Below are 21,095 nucleotides of genomic sequence, written 5' to 3' on the forward strand. Positions count from 1 at the left end.
ACCTAGCTGACTCGACCGCCCCCTTTCTTGCTCATCGATTTCAATTGATGGATAAGCTCCTTTAATTACTATGGATGAATCTTGCCCTTCTTTATTAAGCTTCGGGGCGGGGTTTTCTTTTATAGTAGATTGTCGGGGATGCATCTGCTATACTTCGGACTCTTACGTGAAATTTCCGGAAACAATCACGTTAAATCAAATAAAGTATCCGCGCAAAAGACCGCTCAAACAACTTTATTAATAAGTAAGCAAAACCAAGCTTTATTTTCCCAAGTGCATTATAAAGTGATAAAGTGTGAAAAACGACCCACCCTCCTAAATTACTTTATTATCGTCTCTATTTGGACAATTTTATCCTTTTCATAAACAAATGTCAAAACTGAAAATTTGGATATTAGAGAGAATCAGCCAAAATTTGGCCTAGACGGATCCGGCATCCGCCTAGACCAAATTTTGGCTGATGCAAAATCGTAAAATTATTAGTGACGAAATATACTAAATCGTTCAATTTTTTATGACGAAAAATGCAAAATTCTTTAATTTTTTCTGACGAAAAATGCAAAATCGTCATAAAAAATGCATTATTTTCATGATTTCTTTGATAAAAAACGTAAATTTTAATGTTTCCGACTTGTAATCATCCATTTTTGGGGTTCGAGTTGTTACTAATCAATTATTTTCATAATTTCAATTATTATTGTTCGGATTTATGATTTTGGAGAGAGAATTTTCAGTTTTTGATTAAAATTATGGGAATGGCAAAAAAGTCACATGGAAGTGATGAATAATTTGGAGGCGATATTTAGTAGCCATTTATTTTATGGTATATTTATTCCCTAGGTTGGTGAGGAAGGACAAAATTCTAGTGAACTGCTATTTACCGTTCATAAATTACTTATCACCGTCATCTTTCGACAATTTTGCCTTTTTTATAATTTGAACTCAAAAAAACCAAAACCTCACAAATTCTCTCAAGCATTTTTGGAATTTCAAAAACCCGACCTAAAACGACATGACACCAAAACAAGGAAAGGGAAAAGGCTTCATGACGATTATGGTAAAAAAAATTTCAAAAAAAATGTTCGAAAACACGAGTTTCGTCTCCGAAATCGTGAAAATGTAGGATGCACCACCCGTTCACGCAAAAATCATGAAAAACAAAATTAAAAATTTAAGATTTCGATTTTTTTTTTTTCAAATGTAGGATTGTAATATTACATTGTGTTCGAAATCATCTACTTCGGAAATGTTCGGTTTCATTTTCGTAAAAATCGAATTTTTTGCTCGGGAGAGAAAGGTAGAGAGAGGATTTTGAGTTTTGGATGTAAAATAATGAGAAGGGCGGAAAGCTAAAAGAGGGTGCGGTAATAAGGAATTTGGGGGGCGGTGAATAGCAAAACCCAAATTCTATTATGGTCCCGGAAGAATGGGAACCAAACAAAGTTAACCATATGTATAACTGCCAAATAATCAGTTATGAACTTTCAACTTGATTTGCTTGGGAAGCTCCTTCTTAGCCCCGTCTATCTCTCCTTTGCCTCTGTCCTTCCTCCGATCACCACGAGACAGTCGGGTCGTCTGAATGTTGACCACCACTTCTCCTCCACGGCTCTAACTTGTGATAGCAGGTAAAACGATACTCTCCGATTCTCTCCTAATTTGCTTGAGCTATATTCAATATGTTGAGTTATTCAATCCTGCTTTCTATTTTCTGAATTCTTATTCATTCCGATTGTTGAATATCCTTGCATTGTAAAGATTGAGGATAAGTTGTTTGATGAAATGCCTGATTGGTTGGACTATTAGATAGTGCACATTGTCTTTTGTCTTTTAGAGTCTGCTTGGATGAAAGTTTCGTAAGGTTCATTGAAGGGAGGGGAAGGGAAGGGAGGGGAGGTTAATTAAAGGGAGGGGAAGGGAAGGGAGGGGAGATTAGAGAACCTCCGGATCCCACCAATTTGGCCGGACTGAAATTGGAGGTTTTTGAACCTCCATTTAACCCACTTAAACTCCTTCCCAAGCAAGGTTAAGCAATGTTAGAAAAATAACCTCCATTTAAACTCCTTCCCAAGCAAGGTTACACAAATAATCTCCCTTTAATTAATCTCCACTAACCTCAATCCAAGCAGACCCTTGAGCCTTGAAATCCTCTGTCCTGCCTAAAAAATGGCTTCTAAATGCATGATCGGTTTGAAATTGCTGTATTTGGTAGTTGAAGAAAGTAGACAACTAATCTGAGTCTTTCTTCAATTAATAGAAATTCAAATCTAAAACTAATCAATGCAGAAAGACAGCTGATCAAAACTTATATGTTCAGACTTTAGTTTAATTATTCTAATGGATCCTCCCTTAACTTAAAAGTTCTAATTAAATCATCTAAAAAGAAATTGATTGTTTGCTAGACTACATCAATTCATAATGTCTTTGTTGTGATTTGGAATATTTTCTTCTGGTCTTTCCTTATGATTGCACATTTTACTAAAAGAAACAGAACAACTTATAACTAGAGTCATTCAAGCATTTGACTCTATTTTAGGAGTTCTTTTTTTAAGCACCGGGTCTTCCATGTCACTCGGAGGACCCCCAATTCACATTTGTGACCCCATGTAATAATTAAAATAGTGGGGCCTCCATGTTACACGTGTCAAAATATGTATGGAAGGTCCTCCTTTTGACATGAGAACCGGGTGCTTCTAATAATTTTCCCTATTTTAGGGGTTTTCTGTTGCTGCAATTGCAGACACAATAGGACTTCTAACTATATGTGTCCCCTTAGTCTCATACCAGGTTAAAAATCCATAATTGCCAAAATAATCACTCTGTGGAATCACACTATCAGATTCCAAACTGATGTCTACTGTCAAATTAAACTCAGCTTTGCTATACTTCCCCGAAAAGCTTAGCACCTGTGGTTGCACGACAGCTTTCATGCCTGGAGGAACTTCCACGATCCCATTATAAACAGAGACAGTATCTACCACACTTGTTAATGTTCTTCTGAATGTTAAAGTTGTCGTCTTAGTGTTGTTCAAGATGACCATGAAAGAAGGATAATTTAGATCCAAACTTGCTTGACTGCAAGTATAATTTGATGTTCCGATTATAATCTTGATTTGCTGGCTCGTGTAGTTTAATGCACATAGATAGTTGATGTAATCCTCCACCTCAATATCATACACTAGCCCCGGATCCATAGCTTTGTTTGGATCTAAGTGCCCTGCTCCGAAATCAAGAGGGGTACCAGCTACTCCATTGCTCATATCTGTGATTATACCATTTGCATTATCCCTCACATAAGCTGTAGTCATCATTGCTGATCGGATTGCGGCTGAGCTCCAGTCTCGATGGGTGGCTTTGAGAAGTGCAGCTATACCAGCTGCATGCGGGCATGACATTGATGTGCCGGATAGAATAGCATAATCTGTCAACAAATAACCGTTTTCACGAATTGGTACAACGGCTCCTCTGTTAGGAACCCAAGCTGCCAAAATATGATACCCTGGAGCTAATATATCAGGTTTCATAATCCAGGGGGATCTTAGATCGGGTCCTCGCGAGGAAAAATTTGCAACTTTCGGTGCGGGTTTAGTACCTAATATAGTTTTTCCAAATTCAACACTAACTATTGCGTTTGGTGTGTTGAGTATATAATTCTTGATTGAATCTCCATCTTTCTTGTTCGTTAGAACAAGTGGTTGATAGAAGTCAGAAGGACCTTTAAACTCCCCATCATATCCACTGAAGATAGCTCCAACAGCTCCGGCAATGTCTGCACCATATCGGTATAATGTTTCAGATTTTCGAAATGGTGATGATTCATTATCATGGTCACAGAAGATAAACTTGCCAGCAATTTGTTTTGGATCTAATGAGCCCCATTCACATAGTTCCTTGCTCCGATTTCCATGTCCGAAATATATAGGAACCCTCGAGACAAACAGATTTTCCGGATACATAGATTGTCCAGTGAGAGTAACCGTACCATCTCCAAGTGTAACATGAGCTCCAAACTGACGATCAATAGTTCCAGCACCAACTGTTGTTATCCACGGAGCTCCATTGAACATGGTGTATCCATGAGGGCCACTATTTCCAGCTGAACATGTAACGAATATCCCTTTCTTCAACGCTGCAAAAGCTCCTAGGGCTATTGGGTTCTCAAAGAAAGGTGTTTCAAAGAAAGATAATGACAACGACATGACGTCCACACCATCTTCTATGGCTTGATCCATGCCTGCAAGCACATCAGTTGCTGATGCGTCATAATAGTCATAATCAACATTATCCCCGATATAGAACAACACTTTATACATGGCTATCCTGGCTGATGGTGCCATCCCTCGAGCTGTTCCTCGCGCATAACCGAAATAATTAACATTTTGCACCCAGTTACCAGCAGCTGTTGATGATGTGTGAGATCCATGACCGAAGTAATCTCTCGGAGAGTCATAGTCCTCTGTTGCTGATATATTTATTCTATGCTGCTTCATCCCTTGGCTAAACTTGCGAGCCCCTATAAGCTTTTTGTTGCAATGAGAAGTGTTGAACTCTACTCCAGTTTCGCATGTCCCATGCCAACGTTGAGGCACCGGAGGCATGTTTTTATCATTAAAGCTTTCACTTTCCGGCCAAATTCCAGTATCAAAAACTCCGATAATAATGTCGTCACCAAACCGGCCGGCCGGCCATAATCCATTGTTTCTATTCAGACCCAGAAATTCTGGCGTGTGAGTAGTATGGCGGTGGCCAAATGATTCTGGAAAGGTAGCAATATGACTTGGCAATTCTTCTAATTTGTCCAGGTGAGCTTGTGACAACACAACACTGAAACCATCCATCACATGCTTGTAAGTGTAGAGGTGAACCGGAGGTTCGCCGTAGTCTGGTGATGACAGGGATGACAATGTTGACGTGTACCAATCATGGTGGGAAGAAAATGAAGAAGGCATTGATGATTTGTCCATGTGGACAATGTAGGCCCTACAGTCATCTGAAGCATATGATGATTTGGCAATTGAAAGGAGTAATAAAGTGAGTACAAGTTTAGAAGGAATGAGCTTATCCATTTTACAGGTCAATGAATATTAGGTGTACGAACTTTCCAAGGATTTACACACATATATATAAAGGCCTGATAAATATATAATCCAATAAAAATCTGGAATCTATTGCATAAGAGGACATTTTCTAAGTTACAAATAGAAGAAACAATGCAAATTGACAACATTCTTTTATGTACTAAAATTAGCCATTTTATTTTTAGTAACAGAGCTTTCCTCTTTGGCCGGCCATGGCTGTCCTGTCCTGGACTTTTTGTTGTGTGTGTGTATGACATTGAACATAATAAAACACTTGTGTACAATTGATGCAAGAATCTTTAGGGGTATCAAACTTTAGGATTATCATGTCATAATTATGTTACGTGATATATATATATATATTAGTCATGATTATATATGATATAAATTACAAAAAAAAATGATAACCCTGTCATACGGGTCGTTTTGTTTCTCCAAATCTCGTTGTCGTGTCAAAAATTTATACTCCTAGTTAAATTAAATGCAAGGACTGTAGCTCAAGTAACTTTCATTTGTGCCCAAAAAAAAAAAAAACTGGTTTTTTCATTTCAAAAATATTGATTCCCTTAAGGGGAAGTTGAATTGAACTTGTCCTCATTCTTCTCAATACAATGTCAATTTCGTTCCAACTTGTCCTTATTCTTTTCAATACAATGTTAGTAAACATGCGTTTTTATTGCTCAATCTTGCTTTCTGTTTTCTGAATTCTTATTCATTCTGATTGTTGAATACCTTTCATTGAAAAGAATGAGGACAAATTGTTTGATGAAATGTCTTTTAAGCCTTATGGCTTCTAAATGCCTGATCGGTTTGACGCTGCTGCATGTGGTAGTTGAAGAAAGTAGACAACTAATGGAAATTCAAATGTTGAGTAGAAATCTAAATTCAAGAAGTTGAGCTCTTTCCCTTGGTAAATCTGTGTCTCTGATCTGAATATTGAAGGAACTTTTACTTGCTTTATCTACTAATTGAGTTGCGTTGTTCAATCCTGCTTTCTGTTTTCTGAATTCTTATTCGTTCTGATGGCAGAATATGCTTGCATTGATCATAATGAGGAGTGAGGACAAGTTGTTTGATGAAATGCCTGATTGCTTGGACTATTAGATAGAGCAAATTTGGCTTTTAAGTCTTAAAATTCCTTTTTTTGCCTTGAAAATGGCTTCTAAATGCCTGATCGGTTTGACATTGAAAGAAGTAGACCAACTAATTTGAGACTTTATTCAATTAATGGAAATTCAAATGTTGAGTAGAAATCTAAAACTAATCAATGCAGAAAGACAGCTGATCAAACTTAGATGTTCAGACTTTAATTTAATTGTTCTAATTAATGATCTTTTAACTTAAAAGTTCTAATTAACTCATCTAAAAAGAAATTGATTGTTTGCTAGACAACATTAATTCATAATGTCTTTGTTGTGATTTGGAATATTTTCTTCTGGTCTTTCCTTATGATTGCACATTTTACTAAAAGAAACGGAACAACTTATAACTAGAGTCATTCAAGCATTTGACTCTATTTTAGGGGTTTTCTGTTGCTGCAATTGCAGACACAATAGGACTTCTAACTATATGTGTCCCCTTAGTCTCGTACCAGATTAAGAATCCATAATTCCCAAAATAATCACTCTGTGGAATCACACTATCAGATTCCAAACTGATGTCTACTGTCAAATTAAACTCAGCTTTGCTATACTTCCCCGAAAAGCTTAGCACCGGTGGTTGCACGACAGCTTTCATGCCCGGAGGAACTTCCACGGTCGCATTATAAACAGAGACAGTATCTACGACACTCGTTAATGTTCTTCTGAATGTTAAAGTGGTTGTCTTAGTGTTGTTCAAGATGACCATGAAAGAAGGATAATTTAGATCCAAACTTGCTTGACTGCATGTATAATTTGATGTTCCGATTATAATCTTGATTTGCTGGCTCGTGTAGTTCAATGCACATAGATAGTTGATGTAATCCTCTACCTCAATATCATACACTAGCCCCGGATCCATAGCTTTGTTTGGATCCAAGTGCCCTGCTCCAAAATCAAGAGGGGTACCAGCAACTCCATTGCTCACATCTGTGATTATACCATTTGCATTATCCCTCACATAAGCTGTAGTCATCATCGCTGATCGGATCGCGGCTGAGCTCCAGTCCCGATGGGTGGCTTTGAGAAGCGCAGCTATACCGGCTGCGTGCGGGCATGACATTGATGTGCCGGAGACAATAGCATAATCTGTCAACACATAATCATCTTCACGAATTGGTACAAAGCCTCTGTTAGGAACCCAAGCTGCCAAAATATGATACCCTGGAGCTAATATATCAGGTTTCATAATCCATGGGGATCTTAGATCAGGTCCTCGCGAGGAAAAATTTGCAACTTTTGGTGCCGGTTTAGTGCCTAATATAGTTTTTCCAAATTCAACACTAACTATTGGGTTTGGTGTGTTGAGTATATAATTCTTGATTGAATCTCCATCTTTCTTGTTCGCTAGAACAAGTGGTTGATAGAAGTCAACAGGACCTTTAAACTCCCCATTATATCCACTAAAGATAGCTCCAACAGCTCCGGCAATGTCTGCACCAAATCGGTATAATGTTTCAGATTCTCGAAATGGTGATGATTCATTATCATGGTCACAGAAGATAAACTTGCCAGCAACTTGTTTTGGATCTAATGAGCCCCATTCACATCGTTCCTTGCTCCTATTTCCATGTCCGAAATATATAGGAATCCTAGAGACGAAGAGATTTTCTGGATACATAGATTGTCCAGTGAGAGTAAGGATACCATCGCCAAGTGTAACATGAGCTCCAAACTGACGATCAATAGTTCCAGCACCAACTGTTGTTATCCACGGAGCTCCATTGAACATGGTGTATCCATGAGGGCCTCTATTTCCAGCTGAACATGTAACGAATATCCCTTTCTTCAACGCTGCAAAAGCTCCTATGGCTATTGGGTTCTCAAAGAAAGGTGTTTCGGAGAAAGCCAATGACAACGACATGATGTCCACGCCATCTTCTATGGCTTGATCCATGCCCGCAAGAACATCAGTTGCTGTAGCATCGTAATAGTCATAATCATCATTATCCTCAATAGAGAACAACACTTTATACATGGCTATCCTGGCTGATGGTGCCATACCTTTCGCTGTTCCTCGAGCATAACCAAAATAATCAACATTTCGCACCCAGCTACCAGCAGCTGTTGATGATGTGTGGGATCCATGACCGAAGTAATCTCTTGGAGAGTCATAGTCCTCTGTTGCTGATATATTTATTCTATACTGCTTCATCCCCTGGCTAAACTTGCGAGCCCCTATAAGCTTTTTGTTGCAATGAGATGTGTTGAACTCTACTCCAGTTTCGCATGTCCCACGCCAACGTTGAGGCACCGGAGGCATGTTTTTATCATTAAAGCTTTCACTTTCCGGCCAAATTCCACTATCAAGAACTCCGATAATAATGTCGTCACCGAACCGGCTGGCCGGCCATAATCCATTGTTTCTATTCAGACCCAGAAATTTTGGCGTGTGAGTAGTATGGCGGTGGCCAAATGATTCTGGAAAGGTAGCAATATGACTTGGCAATTCTTCTAATTTGTCAAGGTGAGCTTGTGACAACACAACACTGAAACCATCCATCACATGCTTGTAAGTGTAGAGGTGAACCGGAGGTTCGCCGTAGTCTGGTGATGACAGGGATGACAATGTTGACGTGTACCAATCATGGTGGGAAGAAAATGAAGCTGGCATTGATGATTTGTCCATGTGGACAATGTAGGCCCTACGGACATCTGAAGCATATGATGATTTGGCAATTGAAAGGAGTAATAAAGTGAGTACAAGTTTAGAAGAAATGAGCTTATCCATTTTACAGGTCAATGTATATTAGGTGTACGAACTTTCCAAGGATTTACACACATATATAAAGGCCTGATAAATATATAATCAATTAAAAATCTGGAATCTATTGCATAAGAGGACATTTTCTAAGTTACAAATAGAAGATGACATTGCAAGTTTACAACATTGTTTTATGTACTAAAATTATCCATTCTTTAGTAACAGAGCTGTCCTCTTCGGCCGGCCATGGCTGTCCTGTCCAGGACTTTTAGTTGCTTGTGTTCTTCTAATCTGACTTCATGTATGACATGGAACATAATGAAACACTTGTGTACAATTGATGCAAGAACCTTTAGGGGTATCAAACTTTAGGATTATCATGTCATAATGATGTTATGTGATATAAAAAAAGGGGCGACCCGGTGCATTACGCGTCCCTGCTAAGCGAGGGTCCGGGGAAGGGTCCCACCACAAAGGTGTATAACGGGCAAGCCTTCCCCTACCAAATTTTTTGGCAAGAGGCCGCTCCTATGACTCGAACCCGTAACCTCTCAGTCACACGACAACCACGTTTACCGTTGCGCCGTTTACCGTGATATAAATTACATAAAAATGATAACTGTGTCACACGGGTCGTGTCAATCAAGTTGTTTATGGTGTCAAAAATTGACAATCCTAATTAAATTAAATGCACGTACTGTAACTCAACTAACTTCAAATAACTTTAATTTGTGCAAAACAAGAACCCTTTTTTTCGTTTCAAAAATATTGCTTCCTTAAAAGGGGAAGTTGAATTGAACTTATCCTCATTCTTCTCAATACAATGTCAATTTCGTTTCAACTTGTCCTCATCCTTCTCATTACAATGTTAGAAAACATGCATTCCTATTTACTAAGCCCATTTCTTTTTGCCATCGTTATGGATGAACTAACAAGTTCACTTCAAGATGGTATACCATGGTGCATGCTGTTTGCAGATGATATTGTGTTGGTTGATGAGACGAAAGAAGGAGTGGAGAGGAAGTTGGAACTATGGAGACAAACTCTAGAATCTAGAGGCTTTTTGTTGAGCCGAAGTAAGACAGAATATTTGGAGTGTAAGTTTAGCGGCCATAGGAGAAGGGAGGCAGGGACAATCACCCTAGATGGGAGAGTTGTTCAGGCCTCGGATTGCTTCCGGTATTTAGGATCTATTATCCAAACGGATGGAGAAGTAGATGGAGATGTTGCTCATAGGATTAAAGCTGGTTGGTCGAAGTGGAAGAGTGCTACGGGTTTCCTTTGTGACCCCGGCATGCCTAATAGATTGAAGGGAAAATTCTACCGGACGGCAATTAGACCAGCATTGTTATATGGTACGGAGTGTTGGGCAGTGAAACACTGCCACACCCATAAGATGTCGGTGGCGGAGATGCGTATGCTGAGATGGATGTGTGGTCATACGAGAAAGGATCGGGTGAGTAATGAAATAATTAGGACAAAAGTAGGGGTCACATCTATTGAGAATAAAATGAGAGAAAACCGACTAAGGTGGTTTGGCCATGTGAGACGTAGAGCGCTTGATGCGCCGGTTAGGAGAACCGAAGAGTGGCAAAGGGATGTAGTGGTGAGGGGTAGGGGAAGACCTAAGCAAACTTGGAGGAGGGTGATCGAGAGTGATATGAGTTTACTGGGAATTGAGGAAAATATGGTAGTGGATAGGACGGAGTGGAGGGAGCGAATTTGTGTCGCTGACACGACTTGATTTGACGGTTTTATATGATGGTTCATGTTAGCCGACCCCGAATCATTTCGGGACTAAGGCTTTGTTGTTGTTGTTGTTGTTGTTCAATCTTGCTCTCTGTTTTCTGATCTCTTTCATTCTGATTGTTGAATGCCCTTGCATTGATTGAAAAGAATGTGAACAAGTTGTTTGATGAAATGCCTGATTGGTTGGACTAGTAGATAGCCCAAATTGGCTTGTAGGCCTTAAAATTCCCTTTCTTGCACCAAAATTGGCTTGTAAATGCCAGATCGGTTTGATGTTGCTGCATTTGGTAGTTGAAGAAAGAAAACAACTAATATGAGTCTTTCTTCAATTAATAGAAATTGAAATGAAAGCTTAGATTGAGTAGAAATCTTAAGATAATCAAACGAAAAAGACAGCTGATCAAAACTTAAATGTTCAGATTTCGACTTAATTGTTCTAATTAACAATCTCTTAACTTAAAGATACTGATATGAAGAAAATAACAATCAAAGAGATTTCAGATTCAAACAAGAAATTCTATTAAATCATCTAAAAAATGAAACTGAGTGTTTTCTTATTGTTGGATAGACAACATTAATTCATAATGACTTTGTTGTGATCTACAGTAATTTCTTCTGGTCTTTCCTCTTTCCTTATGATAGCGTATTTTATTTAAAAAAAAAACATGACTTATGACTAGAGTCATTCAAGCATATGACTCCATTTTCAGGGATTTTCTGCTGATGCAATTGCAGAGACAATGGGACTTCTAACTATATGCGTCCCCTTAGCCTCATACCAGGTTAAAAATCCATAATTCCCAAAATAATCAGTCTGTGGAATCACGCTATCAGCTTCCATATTTATCTCAACTGTCAGATTAAACTCGGCTTTGCTATACTTTCCCGGAAAGGTTAGCACCTGTGGTTGCACGACAACCTTCATGCCTGGAGGAACTTCCAGGGTCGCATTATAAACAGTCTGTGACATACAAAAGAAGAAGTCAGAAGTGAAAGGAGTGATGGTGATATTGTTCTTTTAATTTCTGTTATTGCTGTTTGTGTAGGTTATTCTGTCATTTAAGTTTTATTCCCTAAAGGTTAGTTTTGGTATTTGGTCAGTGTAGTGGTTCTGATGTTGTGTGACCTATACCAGCTGGCATAACTGTTTTTGTCCTTACCCTAAAGGTTAGTTTTGGCATTTAGTCAGTTTAGTGGTCCTGCCTGCTGTGTGGCTTGTACCAGCTGGCATAACTGTTTTGTCCTTACTCTATTTTAGAGAAGGCTGTTCTCTGTAGAGGTTATCGAATGAATTAATAGAAATCTATTTCCTCTCTTTTCTCTCTCTTCTCTCTCTCTCTCTTCTCACCTCACTATTCCTTTTCTCAATCCTTCTAAATTCTAACGTCAAAACCTAGTTTTGACACAGACACAGTATATACCACACTCGTTAACGTTCTCTTGAACGTTAAGGTGGTCGTGTTCGTGTTATTCAAGATGACCATGAAAGAAGGATAGTTTAGATCCAAACTTGCTTGACTGCAGGTATAATTCGACGTACCGATTATAATCTGGATTTTCTCTCTCGTGTAGTTCAATGCGCATAGATAGTTGATGTAATCATCCACCTCAATATCATACACTAGCCCCGGATCCATAGCTTTGTTCGGATCTACATGTCCTGCTCCAAAATCAAGAGGGGTGCCAGCAGCTCCAGTAGTCATATCCATGATTATACCCTTTGTATTATCCTTCACATAAGCTGTAGTCATCATCGCTGATCGGATGGCAGCTGAGCTCCAGTCGCGGTGGGCGGCTTTGAGGAGCACAGCTATACCAGCAGTGTGCGGGCATGACACTGATGTGCCGGAGACAATAGCATAATCTGTCAGCAAATACTCATCTTCGCGAATTGGTAAGAAGCCTCTGTTAGGAACCCAAGCTGCCAAAATATGATGCCCTGGAGCTAACATGTCGGGTTTCAGAATCCATGGGGATCTTAGAGCGGGTCCTTGCGACGAAAAATTTGCTACCTTTGGAGCTGGTTTAGTGCCTAATATTGTTTTCCCAAATTCAACACTAACTGTTGCATTTGGTGTTTTGAGTATATAATTTTTTATTGAATCTCCATCTTTCTTGCTCACTAGAACAAATGGTTGATAAAAGTCAACAGGACCCTTAAGTTCCCCATCATATCCACCAAAGATAGCTCCAATGGCTCCAAAAATGTCTCCACCATGTCAGTATAATGTTTCAGATTCTTGTCGAAATGGTGATGATTCATTATCATGGTCACAGAAGATAAACTTGCCAGCAACTTCTTTGGGTTCTAATGAGTTCCATTGACATAGTTCCTTGCTTTGATTTCCATGTCCAAAATATATAGGGATCCTCGAGACAAACAGATTTTCCAGATACGCAGATTGTCCAGTGATTGTGATGATCCCATCTCCAAGTGCAAGATGAGCTCCTAATTGACGATGACATGACGTCCACACCATCTTCTATGGCTTGATCCATGCCAGCAAGCACATCAGTTGCCAAGGCATTTTAAGAATCACGAACCTTATTGTAGAATATCACTTTATACATGGCTACCCTGGCTAATGGTGCAATTCCCCGAGCTGTTCCTCGAGCATAACCGAAACAATCAACATTTTGCACCCAACTACCAGCAGCTGTTGATGATGTGTGCGATCCATGACCAAAGAAATCTCTTGGAGAGTCATAGTCTTCTGTTGTTGATATATTTAGTCCGTATTGCTTCATCCCTTGGCTAAACTTGCGAGCCCCGATAAGCTTTTTTGTTGCAATGAGATGCATTGAAGCCTATTCCAGTTTCGCATGTTCCACCCCAACGCTCTGGCACTGGAGGCATGTGTTTGTCGTTAAAACTTTCACTTTCTGGCCAAATTCCAGTATCAAGAACCCCAATGATAATGTCGTCACCGAACCTAGAAATTTCGGTGTGTGAGTAGTATGGGGCTGGCCAAATGATTCTGGAAAGGTAGCAATGTCACTTGGCAATTCTTCTAGTTTTTCAAGGTGAGCTTGTGATAACACAGCACTGAATCCATCCACCACATGCTTGTAAGTGTAGAGGTGAACCGGAGGTTCGGCGTCTGGTGATGACAATGTTGACATGTACCAATCATGGTGGGAAGAGAATGAAGCTGGCATTGATGTTTTGTCCATGTGGACAATATAGGCCCGACGGTCATCGGAAGCATATGATGATTTAGTAATTGAAAGGAGGAACAAAGTGAGCAGAAGTTGAGAAAAAATGAGCTTACCCATTTTACAGGTCAGTGAACATTAGGTTTGTGAACTTCAGCTTTCAAGGATCTTATATATATACACATTACATTAGAATAGATGAAACAAAAATAGGTGAGAGTCAATCAGGTTCTGACTCGATAACACGGTTTTCAAAGATAACCTGACCGAAATAGCATGATTGACATAATACTCATTTTTGTTGCTTTTATATCATATATTATGAATATATAGATTACATAATACGAATACGACTTTTGATACGTACTAAGCAAACATCCATGCTCTACAAACAGCCAGACATAGAAATTATCTGACTTTTGTTTACCGGCTTGTTTTTTTGGCCGTTCTGACTAGGAATATGCATGGATTGTCCAAGGAATTTTTAGTTGTCTGTTTTTCTGATCTTCATGTACAACAAGAGCATTTGTTTCATTGAAGAATACAGAAAATTGGTTTAAATAAGAATCATAAACAATGTTAACGACGGTATCATTGGTCATTGCTACATCTAGCTAATGTGAGTAATCTCAGTCTAGGGGGCAAGAAAAATATAAGGATAAGATTCAAATTTGCCCCATACATTTTTAGGGAAATGTAGATAATACCCTTAACGTAAGAAAATGGTAAACTTTTGTCCTTAACGTTTTCAAATTTGAGCAATTTTGGGTCTAGGTAACAGAATTCATAAAACGAGACTCTTATTTAGACCCAGAGGTGGAGGCAAAAGGTAAAGGGTGGTTATGCTCCTGCTCATCCCCCCATCTTCTTATGCAGGGTGTTAATTACATCCCAGCAAATGAAGGGTTATACATTTTTCTTTTTTCTGCCCCATCTTCATATGCGGGGTACTAATTACACCCCAGCAGATGAAGGGTTATGCATCATTCTTTATTTTTTGTCCGAATTCATACCAAACGGTGTTGTTTTGGTCTGGGTAGGGACAAAAACAATTTTAAGTCCAAGCCATATAAGTTAGGTTTATTGTTTACACTCCAAGTAGTCAAGGCTGACTCCGCCATTGTTTAAGCCTAGGTTGCTCCACTTTGGAAACGTTGAGGATAACATTTTACCATTTCTTACACTAGGAATATATTTACACTTCCCTAAAAACGTTAATAGTAAATTTGGACCTTATCCCAAAAATACATTACAACTATGCCTCGAACCTTAAGAATAATTGATGTGACCTGCAGTAGTAAATCGTGTTAATTTGTCTTTAACTTTTCGTTTTTTGGGATGTATTATAACATGATTTAAAAAGACAATTCGACTGACACCATAAGTTTGATATCATTACCATTTTTATTGCATCTAATTAGATCGTATATTACCATATAACATGTTTATGACACGATGATCCAAATTGAAAACAAATCTCCGCCTTGTTTTATTAAATATGTGACACTATGATCACAGCAATAAATAAAAGAAAAGCTGAGCGAAACTCCAAATACTCAGCATTTATTAATGTATAATTGATTGATTATTCTGTGTAGTGATTTGCAGGAAAAAACTAAACTTATGTTTAGAGTTATTCAAGCAAAATGACTCAATTTTCAGGGGTTTTTTGCTGATGCAATGGCAGAGACAATGGGACTTCTAACTATATGCGTCAGCTTAGCCTCATACCAGGTTAAAAATCCATAATTCCCAAAATAATCACTCTCTGGAATCACACCATCTGCTTCCATATTTATCTCAACTGTCAGATTGAACTCGGCTTTGCTATACTTTCCCGGAAAGGTTAGCACCGATGGTTGCACGACAGCTTTCATGCCTGTAGGAACTTCCACGACCGCATTATAAACTGAGACAGTATCTACCACACTCATTAACGTTCTCTTGAACGTTAAGGTGGTCGTGTTCGTGTTGTTTAATATGACCATGAAAGAAGGATAGTTTAGATCCAAACTTGCTTGACTGCAGGTATAATTCGATGTACCGATTATAATCTGGATTTGCTGGCTTGTGTAATTCAATGCGCATAGATAGTTGATGTAATCATCCACCTCAATATCATACACTAGCCCCGGATCCATAGCTTTGTTCGGATCTACGTGTCCTGCTCCGAAATCAAGAGGGGTACCAGCAACTCCAGTAGTCATGTCCATGATTATACCATTTGTATTATCCTTCACATAAGCTGTAGTCATCATCGCTGATCGGATGGCAGCTGAGCTCCAGTCACGGTGGGCGGCTTTGAGGAGCGCACCTATACCAGCTGTGTGTGGGCATGACATTGATGTGCCGGAGACAATAGCATAATCTGTCAGCAAATAGTCGTCTTCGCGAATTGGTGCAAAGCCTCTGTTAGGAACCCATGCTGCCAAAATATGATAACCTGGAGCTAATATATCAGGTTTAAGAATCCACGGGGATCTTGAATCAGGTCCTCGCGACGAAAAGTATGCCACTTTTGGTGCTGGTTTAGTGCCTAATATAGTTTTTCCAAATTCGACACTAACCGTTGCATTTGGTGTGTTGAGTATATAATTCTTGATTGAGTCTCCATCTTTTGTCTTCACCAGAACAATTGGTTGATAAAAGTCATCAGGATGTTCAAATTCAGCATCATCTTCGATGAAGATAGCTCCGACAGCCCCAGCAATATCCGGACCATACCTTTCATTTTCTTGTCGAAACGCCGTTGTTTCATTATCTTGGTCGCAGAAGATAAACTTACCGGCAACTTCTTTGGGGTCTAATGAGCCCAATTCACATAGTTCCTTGCTCCGATTTCCATGTCCGAAATATATAGGAATCCTCGAGACAAACAGATTTTCCGGATATATAGATATTCCAGTGGCAGTGACTACTCCATCCCCAAGCGTAACATGAGCTCCGAACTGACGATCAATAGTTCCTGCACCAACTGTTGTTATCCATGGAGCTCCATTGAGCATGGTGTATCCATGAGGGCCTCCGTTTCCAGCTGAACATGAAACAAATATCCCTTTCTTCAATGCTGCAAATGCTCCTACGGCTATTGGGTTCGTAAAGAAGGATGTTTCGAAGAAACCCAACGACAACGACATGACGTCCACACCATCTTCTATGGCTTGATCCATGCCTGCAAGCACATCAGTTGCTGCAGCGTCATAATCATCGACATCCTCGCTGTAGAACAACACTTTATACATGGCTATCCTTGCTGACGGTGCAATTCCCCGAGCTGTTCCCTGAGCATAACCGAAATAATCAACACTTCGCACCCAACTACCAGCAGCTGTCGACGACGTATGAGATCCATGACCCATGTAATCTCTCGGAGAGTCATAGTCGTCCGTTGTCGAAATATTTATTCTGTACTGCTTCATCCCTTGGCTAAACTTCCGAGCCCCTATAAGCTTTTTGTTGCAATGAGAAGCGTTGAACTCCACTCCAGTCTCGCATGTCCCACGCCAACGTGCAGGCACTGCAGGCATGTTTTTATCATTAAAGCTTTCACTTTCCGGCCAAATTCCAGTATCGAGAACACCGATGATAATATCATCGCCAAACTTGCTAGCCGGCCACACTCCAACGTTCCTATTCAGACCGAGAAACTTCGGTGTGTGAGTAGTATGGGGTTTACCAAATGATTCTGGAAATGTAGCAATATGACTCGGCAATTCCTCTAGTTTGTCAAGGTGAGTTTGTGATAGCACCGCACTGAATCCATCCATCACGTGCTTATAAGTGTAGAGGTGAACCGGAGGTTCACCATCTAATGACGACAACGATGACAATGTTGACATGTACCAATCGTGGTGGGATGAGAACGAAGCTGGCTTTGACGATTTGTCCATGTGGACGATGTAGGCCCGACGGTCGGCCGACGCATATGATGATTTAGCAATTGAAAATAGGAGCAAAGTGAGCACAAAATTGGAAAGAATGAGGTAACCCATTCTTACAAGGTCAATGAATATTAGGTGTGAGAATTTTGAGCTTGCAAGAATCTCATATATATACACATAGTTACAGTACATGCCAAGACCAAGCATAGTTCAATAAGACGAAGGATAAATTACAATAAATTACACACATGGATACGAACTTTACTTATTTTCACGGTATGACTACTAAAGTTTAAAACGTAATAAAAGTTACTCAGTTTTACACTTTGTAATTCTGTGGCTACTAAATTTTAACTAACGTCTCAAAATGACCGTTAACGACCTCAAAATAGAAATTTTTAAGAATTAAAGTTGTTCAGCGCGACATTTACCATGAAACCATATTTTTTAATTTCCAAAATCATTATTTCTGGAGCTCTCTTTCTAAAAATTTACTCTCTCTTTCTTGACTATAGAACACCTAAATGACCTTCAAAACAAAAAATTTGAAGAATTAAAGTTGTTTAGAATATCATCAGTTCTTGGAATTTTTATTTTGAGGTCGTCAACAATGATTTTGAGACGTTGATTGAAGTTTAGTGGTCATAACGTTAAAAAGTGTAAATTTGTGTGGTTATTACGTTACGTTTTAAAGTTTAGTGGTTATATCGTGAAAATAAGTAAAGTTCAAAGGGCAATGGGTGTAAATTACGTATAAGAGGAAGCAAAACAAAAGTGGGATTTCATTGTAAAAGAGGACATTATCTAAGTTGCATAGATACTAAGCCGGCAGCCAAAAGCCAAAGCATAGAATTTTTGCTCAAACAATGTAATATGTCGTCTTCTTGTAAACTAAATATATGCTCAAATTTTGTGATATTTAAATATGGGCTGAATAACAACGAGCATCTTTGAACTTGGTCTAAAAAACTGATTGGCCTTTTGAATTTATGAAGTTTTTTTTGTTAGATTCGTATACTTGTTTAAAGTGATTTATTGGTCACTTGAATTTGTTTAAAGTGAACTATTTGCTCTTTGAACTTGTTTACGGTGATTTATTGTCGGCATAATATCCATTCAGCTTCCAAACTAAGACTTTAAAATATCAAAATCATCAACCAGGTCCTGAACTGACAAAAAATCATCAATTGAGTCCTCATTCTAAACAAAAATAATCAATTGAAGCTTTATCGAAAATCATTCGGTTGAACAGTTTCAGACCCTCTTCAGCAACCCCATTTTGAACCAACATAGAGATTATTATAGTCTATATCAAATAATCATAATTTCTGAATTTAGAACAGGATGAGGACTCAATTGATGCTTTTTGTTTAGTTCAGAGACGTGATTGATGATTTTGATAGTTTAGGGTCTTAATTGACTTTGAAGCTTTAGTTTAGGGAGCCAAATGAGTGTAATTCCTTTATTATCTGAACTTGCTTGAAATGATATACATTTCAATTTGTCAAATCTTATCTTGTTTGGCTGCATGTATTTGGAGAATTAATCATGTCACTTTAAGTAAGTTCAGTGGCTAACGGAATATTTTGCAACAATCGGTTATTTTGGCCAATTCGTTATTGAAAAAACTCAGTGATGTTTGAAATTGCATAATTTGATAATCGTCTGGTTTAAGATTGCAATATGTTGTAGGTAAAAAATCCGCTCTCTCAATAACCGCGTCACTAAATTTGTACCTTATTTCAATATTATATTAACTTCAAACAGATATAAGCATAATAAGAATTTGTTTCCTTAAATGTTTGGGTAGTATATTTATCAACAGTCATCAGATGCCAACACCAAGCAAACACTGTCCAATAAAATAAAAAGGAAACGAGAGTCAGATTCCATTGTAAATACAGCCGGCAACCATGCACAAAAAACAGCCAAAGTTTAGAAATTTGCTCTAACTAGGGCCTGCTGGACAAAATATATGCATGGTTGAGGATTTGAAAAAAAATAGGTTGACGGGTCATAAACAGATCGTATTAATATATTTTATGACTCGTTAAAGGTAAATATTGACACGATGCAACTCATTTATGAAATGTATTGATACGTTTAATCCGATAGCTAGATGAATAAAAAAATGACTTGAAGGGTTGTAAAATTCAGCAATCCGATTACATTTGTTAATAAACCTAATTCCTAAAAAACATAAAAATTCACCCAACTGTTTATTTTACGGGTTAATCATGTCTACCCATTTATGATCTTAACCCACTAAGTCTCAATCTTAATTTGTTTAATTTGTAGATTACGTGAATCGTGTTATTGTGTCATGCCTGATTTTGACAGCTCTAAGTACAATTTTAGTTTTATGGTTAATGGGAAGAGTAAATTTAGCCTCCACGTAGAAAACTGTACAATTTTAAACCTAACTTTATCAATTTGTGTAATTTCAAACCTAATTGAAAATATGTGTTTTTTTGTGTAATTTCTAATCACCTTTCAACCTCCAATACTGACAAAAAAAAAAAAAAGCCTTGAAATTGTACATCTTCGGCTAATAAAAAAAAAAGGGATAAGGTGCAAAAATACCCCTAACGTTTACTGTCAGGAGCAATTTTACCCCTAACGTCTAAAATGATGCAATTTTACCCCTAACGTAGGTAACCAAGTGCAATTTTACCCCTAAGTTATCAAAGTTGAATCAATTTCAGAAATTTATGTTATCGGATCGATGAAACAACTGTGAAGTTCCTGAAAAGATGTACAATTTGCCGAAGAAATCGTAACATAATTGTTGTAACTTGTATTAAGCCGGCGAACCACGAAGCAAATATTATTTTGGGAATTTTGGTGGCAAGTGAAGGCTTTAGCGGTTGTGGTGGTTTTAGCACTGGTTTTTTATGATTTCAACCGCTTATTCTTCCGGCCACCGCCTAGCGGAACATTTCTGAGAGTTCCCTTTTAGTCCAGTGACGCTTACAGGCCTTGCAAAAATGTCTAGGCTGAGTTTTGTTGTAATTATTGTAGTAACAGAACTTGGTGTTTGATGAATCACACCTTGGACACTTGAGCTGCTCTGTCACTGGCAGCTGCTGCTGCTGTTATGGGCAGTGTGCATGTGTAATTATCACCTATTTCAAATTATTTCAATAGTGTATTTATTGATTTGATTCATTTGAGTTTTGATGGTTGAAGCTTTTGAAGAAGCTGTTATGGGCAGGAATTGGTTAATCTAATAATTCTTGGGAGTGGTATGAATTGATCCAATTTGATAACGTTAGGGGTAAAATTGGTCTTGACTGCCAACGTTAAGGGTAAAATTACACCATTTTAGACGTTAGGAGTAAAATTGCTCCTGGCGATAAACGTTAGGGGTATTTTTGCACCTTATCCC

General features: G+C 38.5%; 3 protein-coding genes and 1 pseudogene across 3 annotated transcripts; all 4 read right to left on the bottom strand.

Annotated features, from left to right (window-relative positions):
* Positions 1 to 2,711: 2,711 nt before the first annotated feature.
* On the bottom strand, positions 2,712 to 5,066 carry LOC136225844 (subtilisin-like protease SBT3). The gene has a single exon (XM_066013969.1). It carries the CDS (start codon positions 5,064 to 5,066, stop codon positions 2,712 to 2,714), a length of 2,355 nt encoding a protein of 784 aa, XP_065870041.1.
* A 1,530-nt stretch (positions 5,067 to 6,596) lies between these two features.
* On the bottom strand, positions 6,597 to 8,948 carry LOC136227022 (subtilisin-like protease SBT3). The gene has a single exon (XM_066015755.1). It carries the CDS (start codon positions 8,946 to 8,948, stop codon positions 6,597 to 6,599), a length of 2,352 nt encoding a protein of 783 aa, XP_065871827.1.
* A 2,428-nt stretch (positions 8,949 to 11,376) lies between these two features.
* Positions 11,377 to 13,946, bottom strand: LOC136227023 (subtilisin-like protease SBT3; annotated as a pseudogene).
* A 1,506-nt stretch (positions 13,947 to 15,452) lies between these two features.
* LOC136227024 (subtilisin-like protease SBT3) lies at positions 15,453 to 17,818 on the bottom strand. The gene has a single exon (XM_066015756.1). It carries the CDS (start codon positions 17,816 to 17,818, stop codon positions 15,485 to 15,487), a length of 2,334 nt encoding a protein of 777 aa, XP_065871828.1. The 3' UTR covers positions 15,453 to 15,484.
* Positions 17,819 to 21,095: the final 3,277 nt, after the last annotated feature.

Source organism: Euphorbia lathyris, chromosome 4 (assembly GCF_963576675.1).
Source record: "Euphorbia lathyris chromosome 4, ddEupLath1.1, whole genome shotgun sequence".
Taxonomy (NCBI): Eukaryota; Viridiplantae; Streptophyta; class Magnoliopsida; order Malpighiales; family Euphorbiaceae; genus Euphorbia; species Euphorbia lathyris.

Excerpts from the sequence above, each read along its gene's own strand:
- LOC136227024 (XM_066015756.1), bottom strand. The coding sequence starts at position 17,818 with ATGGGTTACCTCATTCTTTCCAATTTTGTGCTCACTTTGCTCCTATTT.
- LOC136227022 (XM_066015755.1), bottom strand. The coding sequence starts at position 8,948 with ATGGATAAGCTCATTTCTTCTAAACTTGTACTCACTTTATTACTCCTT.
- LOC136225844 (XM_066013969.1), bottom strand. The coding sequence starts at position 5,066 with ATGGATAAGCTCATTCCTTCTAAACTTGTACTCACTTTATTACTCCTT.